Genomic DNA, 20,872 nt, shown 5'->3' on the forward strand with positions numbered 1-20,872 from the left:
CCTGGGGTGGATAGAATCTAACCAATTATATTAAGAGATGCAGCAATGGAAGGAAGCAAACCCTTAGCCATAATTATGATTGCATCTTTGGATTCAGGGGAGGTCACTGTGGAGATGTGTGAATGACTGGAGATGTGTAAATGTATCCTATCCTCAATTTACAGAAGGGAATAAAAGTGTGAAATGAGTAATCACAGATCTGTTAGCTTAACTTCTGTTATAAGAAAAATAATGGTGTCACTGGTTAGAATTCTACCACTGTTCAATCCACTGATGAACAGTGGATCGAAGAGAATGATCTCTACTAAATGATGGTACACATAAAATGCTGCCTAAAAGATTGAAATCATAGCATACGAAAACAGATTTCATTAATTTTTTTTTTAAATTAGCTATGACAATGGAAGGTTTAATATAAAAAAAAAAAAAAAACACACTGCAAAGTATTTTAAGATTTTTTATTAAGAATTGAAAAATTTACAGCAAAAAAAAATTGAAATTATTAATATTAACAACTACACTCATTTTTTCATCAAAATATCCTCCACGAGATTTTATCACTGCCTTACTCAGACTTGGCATTCTGGTGATTAATTTTATAATAATGCCTATAATGGTCTAATAAAAAGCTTGACTAACTTTATTCTAAGCAGTCTGCAAGGTTTCTCATAGATTTTGTGAGGATGGGCATACTTCAGAGATGAGAGTCTAGATCAGTTGTCGCCAAAGTGGTCGATATCGACCCCCAGGGGTCGATTCGGGCTCAAGGGTCAATAGAAAAATATAAGACATCATTGTACGGGTATTATTTAATTCAGTTAACTTGGATTACCTTCATCCTGAATGACAACACAATTAAGAGTGAATCGTGGAAACAGTGACATGAATAGGACCTGTAAGATGGAGCAAGGTCATGAAAATAGTTATGGAGGCCAATCAAGTAGGCCAAAATGACATATTTACCAATGTCGGTGGCCCCGGGTGCCAAGCGATTGTGACTGAGCGATTTATCTGTGCCTTATAGTGCGATTTCCAAAAAGTGATATATAGTTCTTTTGCGTTCCTCTCGTTAAGTAATCTATTTATTTTATAACTGCTCTTGCTACAAAAGTACCTGTACAGAGCAAGAAGGGCAAGCCACCTTTCTTTTTTCATATTCTTATTACTAACCCCCTACTACTTCTCGCTTGGTCACACCAGGCACTGCTCCTGCCTCCCCGTGGCGGGGCCGGAAACCTTGGCAGAAAAGCTCATCTGCCAAGGGCGAAAAGGAGCAAAGATGGAGCAAAATGATTATCCATCTTTAGAGCCGACAAGCTTTCGGCCACTTACTGAAATTGATCATGACATTTCACAACCCAAGAGGTTGAAAACAAATTCAACAACCAAAGAGTTTCCTTCCTTTTTAATTTTACATTCACTTTCAGAACAACCTCTCAGCAAATTATCTCCTTTCCTCATCCAGAAACACCTGGAGAGTATTGCAGGTTCTCCGAAGACTGTGAGAAGGCTGCAATCTGGAGACCTTCTTTTAGAAACAACAACAAGTAAACATTCAGAGAAACTCTTACAACTTTCAAATTTTGCTGGGATACCAATTAAAGTATCTCCCCATGCTACCTTAAATACATCCAAAGGTGTGATTTCTAGTTGGGATTTGTTGAACGTGACAGAGGATGAATTAACCCAAGAACTTCAGGATCAAAATGTTATTGCATCAAGAAGGATCATGACTAAAAAAGACAATAACCTTATGCCTACCAGGAATATCATTCTTACATTTAATTCCCCAAACCTACCATCAACAGTAAAAGCTGGCTATCTACTTTGTCGTGTTCGCCCGTATATACCCAATCCCTTGAGATGCTACAAGTGCCAAAAGTATGGTCACTCTCAGACAACATGTAGAGGAAACCCAGTTTGTCCAAACTGTGGATCTTCCGATCATACTCAGTCTGAATGTTTGGCGACAGAAAAGACATGTCCCAACTGTAACGGTAACCATCCTGCATATTCTAGAACTTGTGAGAGATGGAAAACTGAGAAACAAATTGTTAAATATAAGGTTGAGAACAAGGTAAGCTTTCAAGAAGCAAGGAAAATAATTGCTCCTACCATGCCCAAACGTACCTATGCAAATGTTGCACAAAAACAACAAACGGTATCCACCCAAACTGAAGTTACCGTCCCCTCAAACATATCAATCTCTGACTGGGCTCGAGCTGTCCTCTCTCAGCAACAGTCCAGTAACCCCAAGCATTCAGATCAGGCAAGTAACACTCCTCTTACAATACCAGCGACATCTCCTACTCTACCGGAAGATCCAATATTAGAAATTCATGCCGAAGAAGAAGAAATGGACACTGGTCGGCCAGTTTTCCTAAAAAAAGATAAGCAAAAATTGGAACGTCATAAACCAATCACCTTCAAAAAGCAGTCAGATACATCTCAAATAATTAAACACAAATAATGGCCATCATTGTACAATGGAACTGTAGAGGCTTTCGTTACAACACAGATGATATCCATAATCTAATTAACCAGTATTCTCCAGTTGCTCTCTGTCTCCAAGAAACTTACTTAACCTCGCAAATTTCTCCATCGATAAAGAACTACTGCCTTTATCGAAGAGATCGCAATACAGCAAATACTGCCCACGGTGGTGTAGCAATCCTGATAAATTCAAAGATCCCAACAAAGCATATCGCACTTCGAACTGAAATAGAAGCTGTTGCAGTTCGTATAACTCTCCATATTGCAATAACACTAGTCTCAATCTATTTACAGCCAAACCATACTTATTCTCTAAAAGAACTTGAAGACCTCCTCATACAGATACCTCCACCTGTCTGTATATTAGGGGACTTTAATGGGCACAACCCCCTATGGGGTGCTTCTAAATTGGATACACGTGGTCGACTCATTGAAAGACTTTTAGATGCACTAAACCTCACCATACTGAATACTGGCACGCACACTCACATTCAGCTCCCAACTGGAAATACTTCAGCAATAGACCTTTCCATTTGTTCTCCAGTACTGGTCCCGACCATAGAGTGGTATGTTATAAACGACCCCATGGGCAGTGATCACTTCCCAATCGTATGCAAGGTATTGATAGCACAGACTCCTTTAACTAAACCCTGCAGGAAATGGAAATTTACAAGAGCAAACTGGGCAAAATTTAAGTCATCAATCTCTTTCGATGAGAAAAAAATCCGTTTCCATCATATTGATGATGTGACAGACTACATCACGTCGCATCTCTTAAACGTGGCTAAAGATACAATACCATTATCAAACCCACCGGGTCGAAAGCACTATAATTATTGGTGGAATGAGGAATGCACCAAAGCAAAAAAAGCAAAAAATAAAGCGTGGAATTTGTTTCGGCGTTATCCAATCACAGCCAATCTGATAAATTATAAGAAAGTAAGGGCAAAAGCACGTTTCATACAGAGGCAAGCCAAAAAAGAATCCTGGGCTCGCTTTGCATCAACAATTAACAGAAATACTGACAGCAAATTAATCTGGAAAAAAATTAGACAGCTTTCTGGCAAGTTTCCAACCATACCCTCTCCAGTCCTCTCATGGAATGGGCGAGATTTAACTAGTCCCTCGGATATAGCTAACGCTTTGGGCAATACTTTTGCTGAGATCTCGGCAACATCAGCTTATACTACATCTTTCCAACGAATTAAAAACAGTCGAGAACGGTATTCTATTAACTTCCAAACTGCCCCCATTCTGCCATATAACAAACCTCTACAATATCCTGAATTATTGCATGCCATTAAAACAGCTCGTAATGGTGCCGCCGGACCAGATGGGATCTATTATATCATGCTGCAACATCTTGATGACAAGGCTTTGCGCCTCCTCCTGGTCTTTTACAACCGTATTTTTTTAGAAAAAACTTATCCAGCTTCTTGGCACCACTCTATTGTTTTGGCGTTCCTGAAGCCTGGAAAAGATCCAACCAATCCCCATAACTACAGACCTATATCTCTGTCAAGCTGCCTCAGCAAAATCCTTGAAAAAATTGTCCACAATAGACTCGTCTGGATCATAGAGTCACAACATCTCATGAGCAATAGTCAGCATGGCTTTCGACAAAACAGATCATGCTTAGATCTCATGATCAAGGCTGAATTTGCCATTCGCAATGCGTTCGTTAAACACGAGCATCTGGTTATGGTTACTATAGATATACAGAAAGCCTTTGACACCACCTGGCGACATGGCATACTTAGTGATCTTTATTCTCTCGGTCTACGCGGAAACCTTCCCATATTTGTACAGAACTTCCTATACACTAGATCGTTTCAAGTAAAATACCAAAATGAGCTCTCTACAACTTTCATTCAGGAAGAAGGTGTTCCTCAGGGATCTGTGCTGAGTGCCACTCTCTTTGCTCTTAGAATAGATTCCATCACTAACCAGCTTCCAAACACAGTTGAGTCATATCTTTATGCTGATGACCTCTCCATTTCCTGCCATTCCCAAAGCATGAGATCAATTGAAAGGCAGCTTCAGATATCACTGAATAAAATACAACAATGGGCCAACCTAAACGGCTATCGACTCTCACAACAGAAAACAGTCGCCATCCATTTTTGTCGACAACGCAAACTCCATCTGGATCCTGAACTCCAAATTTCCAACTTCTCCATCCCAGTCAATAGTAACATCAGATTTCTAGGATTAATCCTTGACAACAAATTAAATTTCTTAGACCATATTAAAAATGTACGTACTTCCTGTTTAAAAAAGTTAAATATACTCAGAACTTTATCCGCCCTAACATGGGGTGCAGATCGCACCTCCTTACTTCGGCTATACAGGGCATTAATCCGATCCCGTCTTGATTATGGTGCTCCTGTCTATGATTCTGCCAGAGCAAGTGTTTTGCGCTGGCTTGATCCAGTTCAGCACAGCGCCTTGAGGACTGCACTTGGGGCTTTCAGAACATCACCAGCACATAGCCTCTACATTGACGCTCATGAGCCCCCGTTAACACTACGTAGGAAAACACTGCTACTGAAGTATGCTGTCAAAATACAAAGCTGTGCCTCGCATCCAATTCAGTCATATTTATTTAATCCACCACTAGAAAACCTCTACAGAAGTAAGCCTAGTATAGTAAAACCAGCTGGTCTTCGCCTTCTTGAACTGATGCAAGATTGGAAAGTTCCCATTCATTCTGTACAAGAAGTAGTAACATGCACTCAACCACCATGGACTCCTACTCCTCTACCCACCTGTGACACTTACCTTTGCCAATGGGGAAAAAATGTTCTTCAAGCATGAAATGTGAAACAACTTCATGCAATTCACACTCACAAATATTTTGACTTTTCTCCAATTTATACAGATGGCTCTAAATCTAACTCAAATGTTGGAGCAGCAGCAGTGTTCCTAAATACCACTATTTCAGCAGCCCTTCCACCTGAATTCAGTATATTCTCAGCAGAATTATATGCAATTAAACTAGCCTTAGAAAACCTCTGTTCTGACTGCTCACTAAAATTTGTTATTTACACTGATTCCCTCAGCTCAATTATGGCATTATCTAACTCCACAGATAAAGTTCACCCTCTTCTAAATGAAATTAGAAGATTATTACTGCAGATTGAAGAGCGCCACCAAATGATCACCTTCTGCTGGATTCCATCCCATTCTGGAATTTCTGGTAATGAACTGGCCGATAAAGCGGCAAAAAATCCATCTACCTTAGATTTAACCACTATCCGTGTTCCAGCATCAGACTACCCACAAATCATTCGTGACGCATGCCTAACAGAATGGACAGCACTCTGGCACTCTCAAACACATAACAAACTTTTTCAATTTAAACGGGATCCTAGAATTTGGCGTTCCAGTGTCCGTTCATCAAGACGAGAAGAGGTACTCCTTTCAAGATCAAGAATAGGCCATACACATTTGACTCACCTTCATTTACTCACAGGAGATGATCCACCACAGTGTCCACATTGTTTTCTAAATCTGACTGTGAAACACATTCTCATCGACTGCCCACACTATAATCAAGACAGAAATACAACCCTGCTATCTTTGGTTAACCTTTGCAAACCAATAACTCTAGAGAATGTCATTGGTGACAATGCAAATATCCCTGAATTTTTTAACTTTCTGAAGAAAATTGGAGTTTATAGTCATTTCTGATTTTTGCCTCTTCTGACATAAGAAGAAATTCTTATATATTATTACAATAAAGGAATAGGCGCATTATAGCCAAAGCTGCTTATGCGCCAGAAAACCCCCACAACAACAACCAATGTCGGTAAAGGTGGTTCCTGCCCGGCTGGCGTGCCGGAAGCGAGATTGCAACACATGCGCGGTTGCTTATTTACTTATACTTACACGTATTCAATCCCCATCTCATTTTTGCGCATCAACATACATATTATAATTCAATTGTTATTCATTCATTAGAAATACGTGAGTAGGTATATTATTTAGACTTATTACTTTTGCTTACTGACTTCAATTTTAATTATTTTGTTACAACTCCAGTAACCACAATTGCAGCTTCAGATTCTAAAAAGAAATGCAGACAATATTCGTTAGAATATTGGAAACTTGGGCTTATTGCTTCATTAACAAACGAAACGAGGCCTGTGTGTCTTCTTTGTGAAAAACCTTTTAGTAACGATGCAATGAAACTAGCAAAAATGAAAGATCATCTTCACAGACTCCATCCCGATAAGAAAGATAAAGATCTTGACTTTTTTAAAGAACTGAAAGAGAAATACACACATCGATCAACTATAAAATCATTTATGAAAGCACCTGCCAAAGCTGACAATAAACAAGGATTAACAGCTTCATACAATATTTCTTTTAATATAGCAAAAAAAAAGGAAAACCACTTACAGTTGCAGAGGACATTGTTATACCCACAATCAAAGAAGTAATTGAAACCATAATGAAAAAAGATTCTGACCCTGTTTTAAAATGCTTACCATTACCGTGAAAAAGCGTATTGGTGAAATGGCTGAAGATGTAGAAAAAACTGTAGTATCAGAACTCAAAAATAGTAAGTTCTCCATCCAACTTGATGAATCTACATTCGATAGTTCAATTCTTATGGTTTATGTAAGATATTATAATAAAACCAAACATCAAATTATTGATGAATTTTTATTTGCAAAATATCTTGAAATCACTTTCAAGATATTTTGCAAATAAAAATTCATTTGCAGCGGGGTGGACAATTTTTCAGCGATTGGTGGAATATTTAAATAAGTATGATATTCCATTTACTAATATAACAACAGTAACCACAGATGGCGCACCTGCAATGGTGGGCCATTATCGAGGTTTCACTGCCTTTCTGAAAGAAAAAGTTCAAAATGTACGTACTATTCACTGTATGTTGTACCGAAACCATTTGGTGGCAAAAACTCTCAGTGACGAACTGCATGATACTCTGAGTGTGTATTAAAACTATTAATCAAATTAGAGCTCATCCTCTTAAATCACAATTGTTTGTCAAACTTTGAGAAAAAAATGAAGAAGTATCAAACCAATTACTCTTGCATACTGAAGTAAGATGGTTGTCTAGAGGTGCAAGTCTACAAAGATTTGTTGAGTTGTTCAACTCAACCCCAGAGTTTCTTACAGATGTTAATTTGTTTTTGAGTGATGAACTGAAAGACATATTTCTACTTGGCGGACTTATTTTCAAAATTTAATGACGTACAGATCCGTCTACAAGGTAAAGATGTCATGATTATTCAAGCTCGGATGATTCTTTTAGGCTTTCAAGCTAAATTAGCCTTATTTAAATCATCATTGTTACAAAAAGATTTTCAGTACTTTTCAAATCTATGGCAATTGGAAGTAAAAGATGAAGACTTAGAAATATACACAAAACATCTTCAAAATTTGAGCGATGATTTTAAATTGCGCTTTGCAGATTTTGAAAACATGCACATTCCAGATTGGATTATCACGCCATTTTCTGCAGATATTGAAAATATCAAATGTAACTTACAAGACGAACTTATTGAATTGTCAGTTGATCTTGAAGCTAAGATACTTTTTAAAAATAGGACCTTAAGTTTCTTTTGGATGAATATAACTGTTGTAGAAAAATATCCAAAACTTTCTGAAGTGGTACTCCCTTTTTGCTTGCATTTCCAAGCTCGTACATGGATGAAGCTGGTTTCAGCCATGTTAATTCCATTTTAACAAAACAAAAAAAAAGCTAGATATAGAATTCTGTGGCGATTTAAAGCTGAAACTTACTAATTTTGACCCCAACATTGCTAATCTTGTCAAGAGTCATGAAGCACACCCTTCACATTGACAACGTTAGTAAATTGTATACTAAGTTAATAAAAGTCTTATTTTCATATATATATAAGGAAGATTGTATTATTATTATTTTGTTATCTAAATTAAATTTTATATATTATTCATCCCTCCTATCAAATATGTAATGTTAAGAAGGACGTCAAAAACAAAAACGTATCCCTTTGATGTTAAGCCAATATAATAATATATACTATATTATACATTCAATAAACACTGTAACTATAAAATAAACAATCTAAAAACACACATAAGCATCTTTTTTGCTTGTCCTATTATAATTACGTAATAGTAAAATAGAGGGGGTTGATAAAAAGTCGAGAAACTCTTGAAGGGGTCGACGGTCAAAGAAGTTTGGCAACCCCTGGTCTAGATGATCCCATAAAGCTCTATTGGATTTAAGTCAGGCAATTGGAATGCCACACCATAATTTGCAATACCTCTTCCTGTTGTTTAGATGCTAGAAAGTCCCTGCACTGCTTAGAGCTATGCTTCAAGTTATTGTCTTGTAATATAAAATATCTATCCCGAAGGTAAATTCTAGAGGATATTGCATTATGTTCAGAAATTTTTTTTAATAGTCTTTTCTTAAAATTTCTTCAATTCTGATAATGTCACCTACTCCACAAAAACAGAAGCAACCTCAGATCATGTTGAAAACACCACTATTATGCTTGATTGTAGGCACTAAACAGTGGCACTATTTTTTCTTCAGTTGTTCTTCTCATGTAAACTCTCTACCATGCTCGACTGTAGGCACCAAACAATGTGGCACTATTTTTTTTTTCAGTTGTTCATCTCGCATAACCTCTGTGCTTGGATTCAAAAATTTCAAATTTGAATTCATCTGTCCACAGAATGTTTTTCTACTCTTCAGTTGTCCAATGCTGATGGCTCTTAGCCCAAGTCAACCATCTCTTTCAATTTTCTGGTTTTAATAAGGGTTTTTGGACCACTGCATGACCATTGAAGTCTTGGCTGTTTAAGACAAAGTTTTACGGTGGATGTAGACATGGGAATTTCTCTGTTCTTATTGAACTCAGCTCATATTTTAGGTGCAGTAAGACATCAGTTGTATTTAGAAATCAGTGTTATGGTCTTATCTTGTGTTTCAATTGTTATGGAAGTACAAGATAAGATTTTGAAAGGTTTGTCCTTTAAATTTCCAGTCTCCTTGAATCGTTGAATGATAGTTTCTACTCCTTTAAATGAAAACACTTAGTTTTTTTGCTAATACTTATACCATGAGAAGTATATAATAGCACTTCTTTTTTCATCACTCAGTTCCTTATTTCTTGTCATGTTTATCATGAAACACACACGACTTACATCAGACACTTTCTGAATGACATGTGTTGATTTTATAAGTTACAGCTCTTACTCTAAATTTATATTATTGCATAACACTCTAGAATCATCTACAATCTTCTATAATATTGAAACAAATACTCTCACTTTACAGAATATTCTAGAATCGTCTATAACATTCTACCACATTTAGGAATCTTCTATTCTAGTGTTCTACTGCATTTAGGAGTCTTTTGCACCGTTCTGGATTATTCTTGAATATTCTAGAAATTTCTTAAATATTTTTTAAGTTTTTTGATTTTTATACATAACAGAAAATATGTCAATAAAATTTGGTAAACAAGTTGGTCCTATTTTAATAAAAACTTTGAAAATTATGAAAAATAAATTTGTGATTCCAAACTTAACTTTTAGACAGGATTGTACATATGAGATGTGAGCCAAAAGTTTCCAGACTGGAGCAGTAAAATTAATTGAGACTTGTGTTAGTTACATGTTGGCATTAGCCCCTTCCATTTAGTCCCTGCCAGAATTTCAGAGTTTATACATTTATCCCAGTGCTTCTTTAACTGTTTGAAGTGGCGCCTTTGAAGTGGTGGGAAGGAGCAACAGTGCGTAGCACACGCTTCTTGATTAGACTGGGGTTCGAACCCGTCACCACCAAATACAAAGAATGCGGAAAGGTCAAGGGAATGACCACCGCATATTCCCGGAGCAATATGGCCTTAGTTGCTAATGCTCCTAAAAACCAAAATAACAACAATAATAACAACAACTGTTTGAAGTATGTCTGCAACTCTTGTTTTGTGATGCTGTGTAATTCTGTGATTCTGATGCTGTGATTCAGTTTGAATCTCTGTGATGTCTTAAAATCTTCATCCTTTTAATTGGATTTTTATTGAAGTCACAGAGGGCAAGTTGTTAATAGGGAAGGTGTGAGATTCCATTGCCATTTTATTCTTGACAGAAACTGCCAAACTGGCAAAGCTGTGTAGACTGGCATATCTTTGTGAGTGCACAATTTGTTTGGATGTTTTCTCCTGACATACTTTCATAAATGCCTTAAAAAACCTAATGTTAGAACTGGTCATTTCCAGTTTGGCCTGGCAGTTATGAACATTTCCCTCATTGTTAAAGAAAAAAATTAGCATGCTCTTAATGTTTGATCTGACCTGCCTTGCCTGTTTTTTTTTTTTTTTTTTTTTATTGTGCAGGTGGCAAACTTTTTTCCACCGGGATGAATGCTGCTTTGTTTCTAGGTTATAACCATAAACCCAGCTTTCATTCTCTGTTATGACTTTGGAAAGTAAGTTTCTTTCCTTTCCAGCCTGTGCCTACAGGTCCCTGCGCACAAAAAAGCTGGTTCTGTTTCTATTTGTCACGCATGCCACCTCAAGTTGAATTTTTCACTTAAAATGTGTTGGCATGTACTGTATAATAGGCCTAGAATGTCACAAATATTGTATCATATGCTGCCTATCTTTATAGATGATGTATGCATTATTTTAAACATTTTCATTTGTCCAACTTGATGGACAACCAGACCAGTGCTCAAAATTCTCAACTGAAGTTCGGCCACCTTGGAAATGTGAATGCCATAGAAAAGTTTGAATTCTACCCATAGCATCATAATAAAATGCTCGTTTGAGTATTGTCTCTGAAGTTTTTTTCCCAAGTTTATCATAAAATATTAAGCAAATTTGTTGTTCTTTAATATCTGACATCTTGGCTACAAAAATTGCAAGACACGCTTAAACACCAATCGCACAAAAGCACAACGAATTTATTCAACCGGTCCACTTCCACAACAACAGATGGAAGCCTTCCAACTATCAACCACCTGCTGGCCGAAGGCAAACTTCCACACATCTATCTCCTGAAACTAAAAAAAAGGGGGGGGGGGGATAAACTGCAGCTATTATTAGTCTATTGCAGGGTGGAAGCCTCTTCAACAATTCATGTTCAGGCAAATGGACCATGATCTGCCACGCTGGTTCAGTGCATTTTGGCAGATCGACCGTATTTAGCAGTCAGGGTCTTGAACCCCAGTCTACTCAAGAACCTGTGCCACTTGGCTCGGATGCTGTATCCTGAAACTATCCTTCCTCAACTTGAATTTATGCCTCCTTGTGTGTAGTCTTAGCAAGTGGAAGAATACTATTGACATTAGACTTACTCAATCCATTCAAGGGCTTACGAGGGCTTAAAGAGCTCAATGAGATCACCCTGCAAGAGCCTAGTCTCCAGAAGCTGCAATTTTCAAAACGGAAACCCTTTCTAGGTAAGAGCACCCTTCTGTTCCCTTCACCAATCTGGTTGCCTTTCTCTACACCCATTCCATCAGTTCTACATCCTTCCTAAAGTGAGGCCTCCAAAATTGTATACAGTACTCCAGATGCAGCCTTACCATGACCTTATACAAAGGGATAATCACCTCCTAACAGCATACTACTATACTACATGTGATTAGAGCTCTACATTGTCTATCTAGATAAACTTTTGGCTTTCATCTCGTATATGCATTGTCATTATGTAGTACCTTGCCAATAGAATTGTTCATTTTCTCTCGTACATTATTTCCAATGCTGGAACAGGTACAGATAACTAGCAAGGCTTGATGCACAAACTACTCAGCAAAAAGCATTAGATACAGCAGCTGTATATGCCACATGTATGATAATACATGTTGCAGAAAAGTCAATACTGATGACATCCACATATTTCCCCATGCATCCCAAATTCTGGCAGAATGAAGAGTGTTCCCAAGTCATATGAGAAAGAAACAAAGCTACAGTGTTTTTTTAATCCTGGATCAAATTTGCATGAACATTAAACAGAAATACCCCAACACAAACTGTCAGGAACAAAATAAGAATGATGAATGGAAATGATATGATGAATAACACTCTGCCATTTCTAAACTGGAAAGGATAAGTTATAACAGATCCTGCATAGGTGGCAATTGTATTAGGGTGAAATATTTGCTAAAGTTTCAGACAGTTACTTCCTACACACCTGCTTTCCAAACAAAACACAAAGCAAACTGAAAAAAAAATCTTACTTCGAATTTACTAATAAAAACAGTGAACTGTATAATCTACCACTTACAATGTCTGGGCTTAAAACATCCCTCATACTTAAAGTGCAGCAGGTCTTGACAGAATACATTGTGATGTTGAAGCAACTGTGCGATCAGTCCCAAATAGCCTTATTTAATTTATATAATAAAATTTTCTTAGAAAATTAGTTTCTATACAGCTGACAAAACCTAACAAAGGTCTCACAAACACATGAAACTACCATTTCATTGCATTAACCAGCTTCCTCAGGAAGGTCATGGAGAGAATGATTAACACAAGGCTTGTGTGCTACTTAGAACCAAACAACATCCTTTGTCCATCACACTCTGGCCTCTGAAAAAAAAAATGCTCAAGACTTGATCTACTCATAAAATAAAAAGGCATTTATCAGAAAGAAACTTTGTCATGGTTTTGCTTCAATATCAAGAAAGTTTATAATATTGCAAGGTAGCATGGAATTCTCCAAGATTTATATTAATATAGACTATGGGATACATATTCCTCTATGTATTTAGAACTTTCTGCATCACAAGATTTTCCAGGTACAAATGAATATCATTCTCTCAAAAGTTTTTCTCCAGGAAGAAGCAATATCACAAGAGACAGTACTGGGTGCTATCCTATTTGCCATTAAAGTAAAAAAGTATAATCAAACATATACCAAATAACATAAACACAGCTCTGTATGTAGATAATTTTAGTATCTCATACCAATCTCAAAACACAACAATTGTTGATTGTCAGCTTACAAGCAACAGTGAATAAAGTCAGTAAGTGGGCACAAACAAATAGTTTTAAAATCTCTATGCAAAAACCCACATTCCTACACCTGCAGGAAACAAAACCTTCACCCTGACCTCAGACTAAAATTAGAAAGCCAGGTAATTCCAATTGTGCAAAGTATGAAATTCTTAGAAGTTATCTTAGACAAGAAATTTACTTTTTAGAGCATATTAAGCAACTCTGCCTAAAGAAGTTAATTGGCAACAAAGTGGGGAGCAGATAGATGTAACTACTCTGATTATACAGAGCACTAGTAAGGTCTCAACTTGGTCATGTTGCACCAGTTTATGATTCAACAAAACCATGCTTTAAAACTGCTAAATCCCATTCACCACAGTGCACTCTGACTAGCATGAGGAGCATTCCACCCTCCTGTAAGAAGTTTCTACATTTAAGCACACGAACCACTACTGCAGCTGTGGAGGAGGAGACAAAACATTTTGATATACAGGCAGTTCTCGCTTTACGAGTTCCTGGTTTAAGAGTTTTTTTTTTTTTTTTTTTTTTTCCCAAAGTATCAAGTATCAACAAAATTGAAAATATGAACATTAATTGCAAAAAAAATGAATGTTAAACATTCATAAATACAGCATTTCAAACCACGTGCATAGTTACAATACAGTGTACCGTACTTTACGATATTAATCCATTACCATCATATCGCGAAAATATCGTAATGTGAACCAAATAACACATTCTTTTTTGGTAATTCATTCCACAACCTCGAAAGTTGAAATTTTCGCTATATAACTCCCTAAAAGGTCGTTTTTATTGTGTAAATTATATTAGTTACCAATTCAAATCATTAAACACACTACACTTTCATTGTTATATGTTATAAGAACCAATTTTTAATAGCTTTGTGATATTTTTCTAAAGCACATTTCTGGAAGTCACGACCATAAAACATATCCCTGAGATATGAAAATAACTGTAATGTGCATCCAAAAGTCAATCAACCACAGGCGTATGTTTGAAAGAACTACAGTAGACTCTCGATTTTCCGGGATAGATGGTAAAAAACAAATTTCGGATAATCAATTTTCCGGTTAATCCAAAAATACAGAAATCCCTGACATACATAAGAGATACGTTCCAGGACTTCTTACTTCGTCAAGTTTTACGTAACTCAGGAATGACTAGTAACATATTGCTACTGTATTATTATTGACAAATCTGAATTCAGCACGATACTTTTTAATGCGTGATTATTTTCATACACTCATTAGTTTCTGATCCAAATCAATTGCTTTCCTTTTCATGGTAGATTTACAAGTACCGCTGTAATTATTCTCTTAGTTGCCACCATGATAACTGTCAAAATGAAATTTCTGTAAAGAACTTCAGAGTTAAAGTGAAAACTCACTATTATCACCCCTTGCGACTTCACATTTTACTAAAGCACATTTCCGGAGAGCACCAAAAAACAATAAAAACAATTTGCACTTTCCGATTTATTGGGCTTTTCTGTTAGTGAAATCTAATATAAACGGTTAGTAAACTCTATCTTATTGCATTTGCGATGATACTAATAGCTGGAATTTTGTGGATTTTCATGTTATTATGGTGAAGTGTGTGCCCCCTTCACTAAAATCTTCAGTCAAATAAAAAAAAAAAAAAAAAAAAAACATAAATAATTGTAAGAATCTTCTCTTCTTTCCTATTTTTTTGCTTGTTACTCCCTATCTCACTTGTGCAATTTGTGCGTGCCATGATCGTCGTTATTGATTGCTTATTATTATTATTATTTTTTGTTGTTGTTGTTTTAAATTTTACAATCCTAAAAAACAAAATAAAAAAATAAAAAAAATTGAGTGAAAACAAATTTACATAAATCCATAGTGCGTAAGTCCGGGACTTGCTGTATCGAAAAATGTTCAGCAACCTACGTAAAAAAATATGGCGATAGATAAAAAACTTACCACGTACTACTAGTGTGTCCAATAGAATGCTTCCCTTTATTTTTTGTAATGTCGATTTTAAATCTAATAGCTTCCCTTTATTTTTTACAATGTCGCGTATGGTTTGGTCACCAACATCATAATGGTTCTTTAGAGATTTAATGGAAGAACCATTTTCAAACTTTTGAATAATTTCAAGTCTTTGTTTAACTGAAAGTGCAACTCTTTTGCATTTACCTATCATTTTTGCAATTTCTAAACAAAAAATATATATATATTTAATATAAAAAAAAATTGACATCCCTGACATAAATAATGAAACAAAATTTGTCTTTTTGCGGTGCATATTTACTCTATGCACTAAAACAACCTAAACATTTGGTCTCTCTCTTTCTCTCGCTCGCTCTTTTTTTTTTTTTTTTTTTTTGAGTGGCAGGTGTGAAGAAAACGTCTATCCCAATGATGACTTATAACACCGCTTATTTACAACTTGCAAAATATCTGTTTATACATATTCTAGTTATTACTTAAATTTTATGATTTCTGGTTGATTTTTTTATTTTTATTATTTGGAGTCTTGAAGTGTCCCGGTAAATCGAGAGTCTGCTGTACTACTAAATAGACACCTCAATCTGAACAGTATTGTAAACTTGACTCTACAAATCATTCTATCATGGGAAATAGTTCAACAAATATGTGATGTTGAATGGAAAAACAATTTTATCCTAATTAAACCTCTAGAAGTTGCATTCAGCATATGAAGTCTTATGCCTGCACTATACCCAGATTTATACTGATGGTTCAAAAACAGAAGCCAAAGTTGGGGTAGCAGTGTAGTATCCAAATACCTTCCTTACCCAGCAGCTCACAAATGAATGCACTATCTGCACTGCCAAATTGCAAGCCACTCTTACTAGCTTTAAACCATATTTGGAAAAAGTCTATCTCAAGCTGCATAATTTTCACTCACTTCTTCCAAAGCCATAAGAAATAAAAACAACAATATCAATACAGGTTTTATTGGATCCTAGGATATTTAGGAATAAATGGAAATGAGCAATCAGATACACAGCAAAAAGAAGCAGTTGCATGCAATGACTGATATATCCTTTGGAATATGCTACTCCATCTATAAACTACTCATACTCATACATTCTAATGGTATGGAATAGTGGCAAGACCAACAGTAAACTATGCTATTGGGGAAAAAACACTTCATCAAAGGACAGAAAAGAAGAGGCCATTCTTGCTAGATTACAGATTCAGCATACTTTCATTACCCATTCATCCTTAGTTATATCTGAAGACCCTCCTCAAGCCCACACCTGTCACACCACATGAACTGCACAACATCTTAATGTTGTTAATGACAGTAATGGCAGTGTGCTACTGCAACAGGATCTAGATAATTTGGGCAGATGGACTAAGAAGTGGCAACTGAAGTTTAACCTTGACAAATGCAAAGTACTGCATATGGGTAGAAGTAACCCCAGAGAAACGTACCAACTGTGTGGTACTACACTTAAGGTGGTAGAAAATGAAAAAGACCTGGGAGTAATTGTGCAGGCAGATATGAAGTTTTCTGAGCAATGCAGACAGGCTGCCAGGGCAGGTCATGGGGTTTTGTCAATGATATATAGGAATTTTGCTAGCAGGGAAAAGGAAGTGATTATCCCTCTGTATAAGGCAATGGTCAGGCTGCCTTGAGTACTGCATACAGGTCTGGAGGCCTCATTTTAGGAAGGATGTAGATTTACTTGAGCGTGTACAGAGAAGGGCAACAAGATTGGTGAGGGGAATGAAGGGATCCTCTTACAAAGAGAGGCTTAAGTTCTGCAAATTGCAGTGGCGCCGACCGGGCTAGCCGAGTGGGTAAAGTACCTGCCCGGCAACCCAAAGGTCGCGGGTTCGATTCCCGCCTCGGGCTTGGATAAAAGCACTGCAAAAACCTTGGGAGGTGCAATATGGCCACAGAAGCCGATGCGCCAACAACTACCAAATCAGAAAAAAAAAAAAAAAAAAATTGCAGTGGCTGGAAACTAGGCACCTGCACGGTGATCTGATTGAGGTATATAAGGCCTTGAATGGGTTGAGCACACTGAATTCTCATGGGATCCTTCCACTTGTTCAGATTACGAACCTAAGGGGGCATAAATTCAAATTAAGAAAAGACAGATGTAGAATAGATGTGCGGAAATTTGCCTTTAGCCAGCGGGTGGTTAATTGCTGGAACAAACTTCCATCTGTCGTTGTGGAAGTTGATAGGTTGAATAAATTTAAGGAGGAACTGGAGAGGCATTTGGAGGGAATGGTGTGTTTTTTTTTTTTTTTTGGCTGATGCTGCATAAGCTCATACATTTGCTTTATTGCATCACATGCCACTACTACATTTCATGATCAGTTGCCCTCAGTTTGTCAAAGAATGTACAGCTTTCAGAATGCTCTTAAATAGCCATGGAAACCTCACACTTGGAAATATGTTAAGTGATTGAAAAAATATCACAGATGTCTTTTGTTATATTCAAACAATTAACTATTATCATTAAATATAATAATGAAAAATATACAAGTCCTAAATGTTAATTAGTAACATCATAGTTTCATCCCTCAATAAACAAAAATACATTTTATGTATCAACTTCTGATCATAAGTCTGGTGCATTATAGCCATAGATGCTGTTTCATCAACAACTCCAATACAAAACTAAAAGAAACCTTATCCACTGCATTAAAGTTTTTTTAAGGAATGAATTAGTTTGTTTGTTTATTTGGTTTTTAGGAGCATTAGCAACTAAGGTCATATTGCTCCGCAGATATGCGGTGGTCATTCCCTGACCTTTCCGCATCCTTCGTATTTGGTGGTCATGGGCTCGAACCCCGGTCTAATCAAGCAGCGTGTAATGAATTATTGATGGATATCAAGAGCCCACTGTATATATTAAATACTGCAACTGGGAATATAATATTGTTTGTATATTTCATTACTCAAATTTTAACAGATTTTATAATAATTCTGAATGTATTCTGCTCTAATGAATGACTAATATTTTATTATTCATAGTTAATAACCCAAACTTCAGCTGTGGTTGCATTTTTCAGTGTGATTTATGATGTTCACATTTATTCTTGCTGTTATTGGTTTGTTAATTGATATATACTTGGGCATACTTTTGTTAATTATCTAAAAGTTATTATTTGCTATATATGATTATATGTAACTAGTTACCTGATTTACAGTGTAAAGTAAACTGAACATAAAGTTCATGATGCTTTAATCAAGAGGAGTGTAATAGCAAAATCCTTTACTAGATACACTCTAAAACTTACTCAAGAAAAGCATTAAAATAGACTGGAAAAGTGAATTATGTATTATAAGTGGGGACATGTCATATATGTGTAAGAAGGGTTCAAAAAGGAACAAAGATTAGTTCTTAGAAGAATCTATGAAAATAATCTGCCTTTATAATCCTTACACTGTTCTCCCAACATTAAATTCACTTTTCAAACACCAATTCAAAGGCTGCTTTAGAGATGCTTTCAAAAATACCCATAACTATGTTAAGTTCAATATCCAATCCAGGGGGGGATTCATGCTTTTTTCTCTATTTCTTTTTCAGTAAGTTGTGTATAACCTGATAAGATGGATGATTCTTCAATTCATTATCTATTTCTTCAATCATGGCCTGTAAAGTTACAACTGATGGGCAGAAGCATGGTTATTTTGCAGAATTCATTCTGAAAAAGAATAAGGATGCCATCAGCATGTCATTTACTTAATCAATTTAAAGCCTCACAGGTGCTTAGTTTCCAATCTCTGCAATTTGCAGAACTGAAGTCTTTTATTGTAAGTGTACCCTTTTATGTACACTTACCATTAAAGCATACAACAAAACTTTGTGATTCAGCTTAAATCTTATTCAAAGTTATACTGAATTATATCATTAATTCAGCACTGTCTAGTGACATTTATACCATTTGCTGTTTTATTATAGTTTATTTTATTTTTTTCTGTGATGGGGGAAAAAAAACTAAAATAATGCAAGTGTTATTCAATTTGAAGGCTTCCAAGTGCCTGGTTTTTAATTTGAAGGCTTCCAAGAGCACACATTCTTTTGTTTTCATTAGCCATTAGAGTTGCCTGAAGATCCTTCATTATGGATGCAAGTCTTCAGACTTGCATCCATAATAGAGTAGCTAATATGCTTTGTTGTATGTCAGTATTTTAATAAATTTTTCACTCTATGGCTAGACTTTTTTTTTTTTTTTAAGTTTTTGAAGTGAATAAAAACATAATGAAATTCTTTAATAATTTAATGTTGAACCACATTGTATATCAAGTGATTAGTTTGATTAAATTTTTATAGTTTATGAACAAGAAAAAATCAGTGATCTATTATTTAAGTTATTTTATATTTAAGAAATTAAATAACACTTGCACTGTTCCTCTTTTTGTGTGTTCTTGACACATTCATTGAGCAACATTATTATGGTTATAGGAATTAAATATAGTTATCACAAGCAAAATAATTATGAGAGGGTGGGTTTAGGTTTATTATAATTTGTTTATGACTGGAAATATGTAGGGTTTTTTTTTTTTTTTTTTTTCCAAATATGAAGATGTTAACAGTTAACCTGGAAATTAAAAATGAAAATGCATGATCATATTTCTTTTTGTGAATAAAATGCGATTAAATAAATAATAACCAATTATAATACTGGTTAGGGAGAACTTTTTGAATGAAAGTACTGTACGTGGTGACGGTTGACTAGTGTTTGATGGAAAGTGATCAACTTTCATTGCTTTTAATAGACTTTTCTTGTAGTGCTAAGTTTTAAATCCATCAAAACATTTTCATACAAATATAAAGTTTTTTTTTACTCTTTTTAAATTATATATTAAATATAATTTTTTAGCAACCCACATATTGCTTTTACAGAAATTGCATTCTTTTCCAGAATTTCAGAGAAATTATCAAACAATGTATTTTTAGAGTAAACTAACTGTAATTTTTTTTTTCTAGATATTCTTACGTGCGGGTACTTTAGTGCAGCTAGAAATTCAAAGAGATGAGAAGCTCAATGATATGATTATTCGTTTCCAATCACATTGTCGAGGTTATCTTGCTAGAAGTCATCTTAACAAGCTCAAGGTTTGTTTGTCTGTCTTCAGAAATATATTAACATTGTCATTATTCCAGATTACTGTAAATTGATTTTGGGCTAAGGAATCTCACTCGTCCTCCTTTTATGTAAAACTTTGATGTTCTCCATTCAAAATTAGCTTGTATCTACTTGGTAGATGGGGTGGGAAAAAAAAGAATTTATTGAAATAATTTGTCCGGATCAGTTGTGTAATCCATCATCAGGTCAAAAATGGGATTTAGCTCAGATACGGCTAAGCACAACTTCACAATATCAAAGCAGATACTAAATTGACATGGTGCGAAGTCATGCCCAGTT

General features: G+C 35.7%; 1 protein-coding gene across 1 annotated transcript in view; it reads left to right on the forward strand.

Moving 5' to 3' along the window:
- The window catches only part of Mhcl (Myosin heavy chain-like), a 938,273-nt gene that overhangs the window by 363,802 nt on the left and 553,599 nt on the right, over nucleotides 1-20,872 (forward strand). Inside the window, exon 18 of the mRNA XM_090376088.1 lies at nucleotides 20,434-20,562. Within this exon, the coding sequence (XP_090232214.1) occupies nucleotides 20,434-20,562 (129 nt within the window). The remainder of the gene's footprint in view (nucleotides 1-20,433; nucleotides 20,563-20,872) is intronic.

The sequence above is a fragment of the Mastigoproctus giganteus genome, chromosome 1 (genome assembly GCF_048544385.1).
Source record: "Mastigoproctus giganteus isolate SK-2022 chromosome 1, ASM4854438v1, whole genome shotgun sequence".
Lineage (NCBI taxonomy): Eukaryota > Metazoa > Arthropoda > Arachnida > Uropygi > Thelyphonidae > Mastigoproctus > Mastigoproctus giganteus.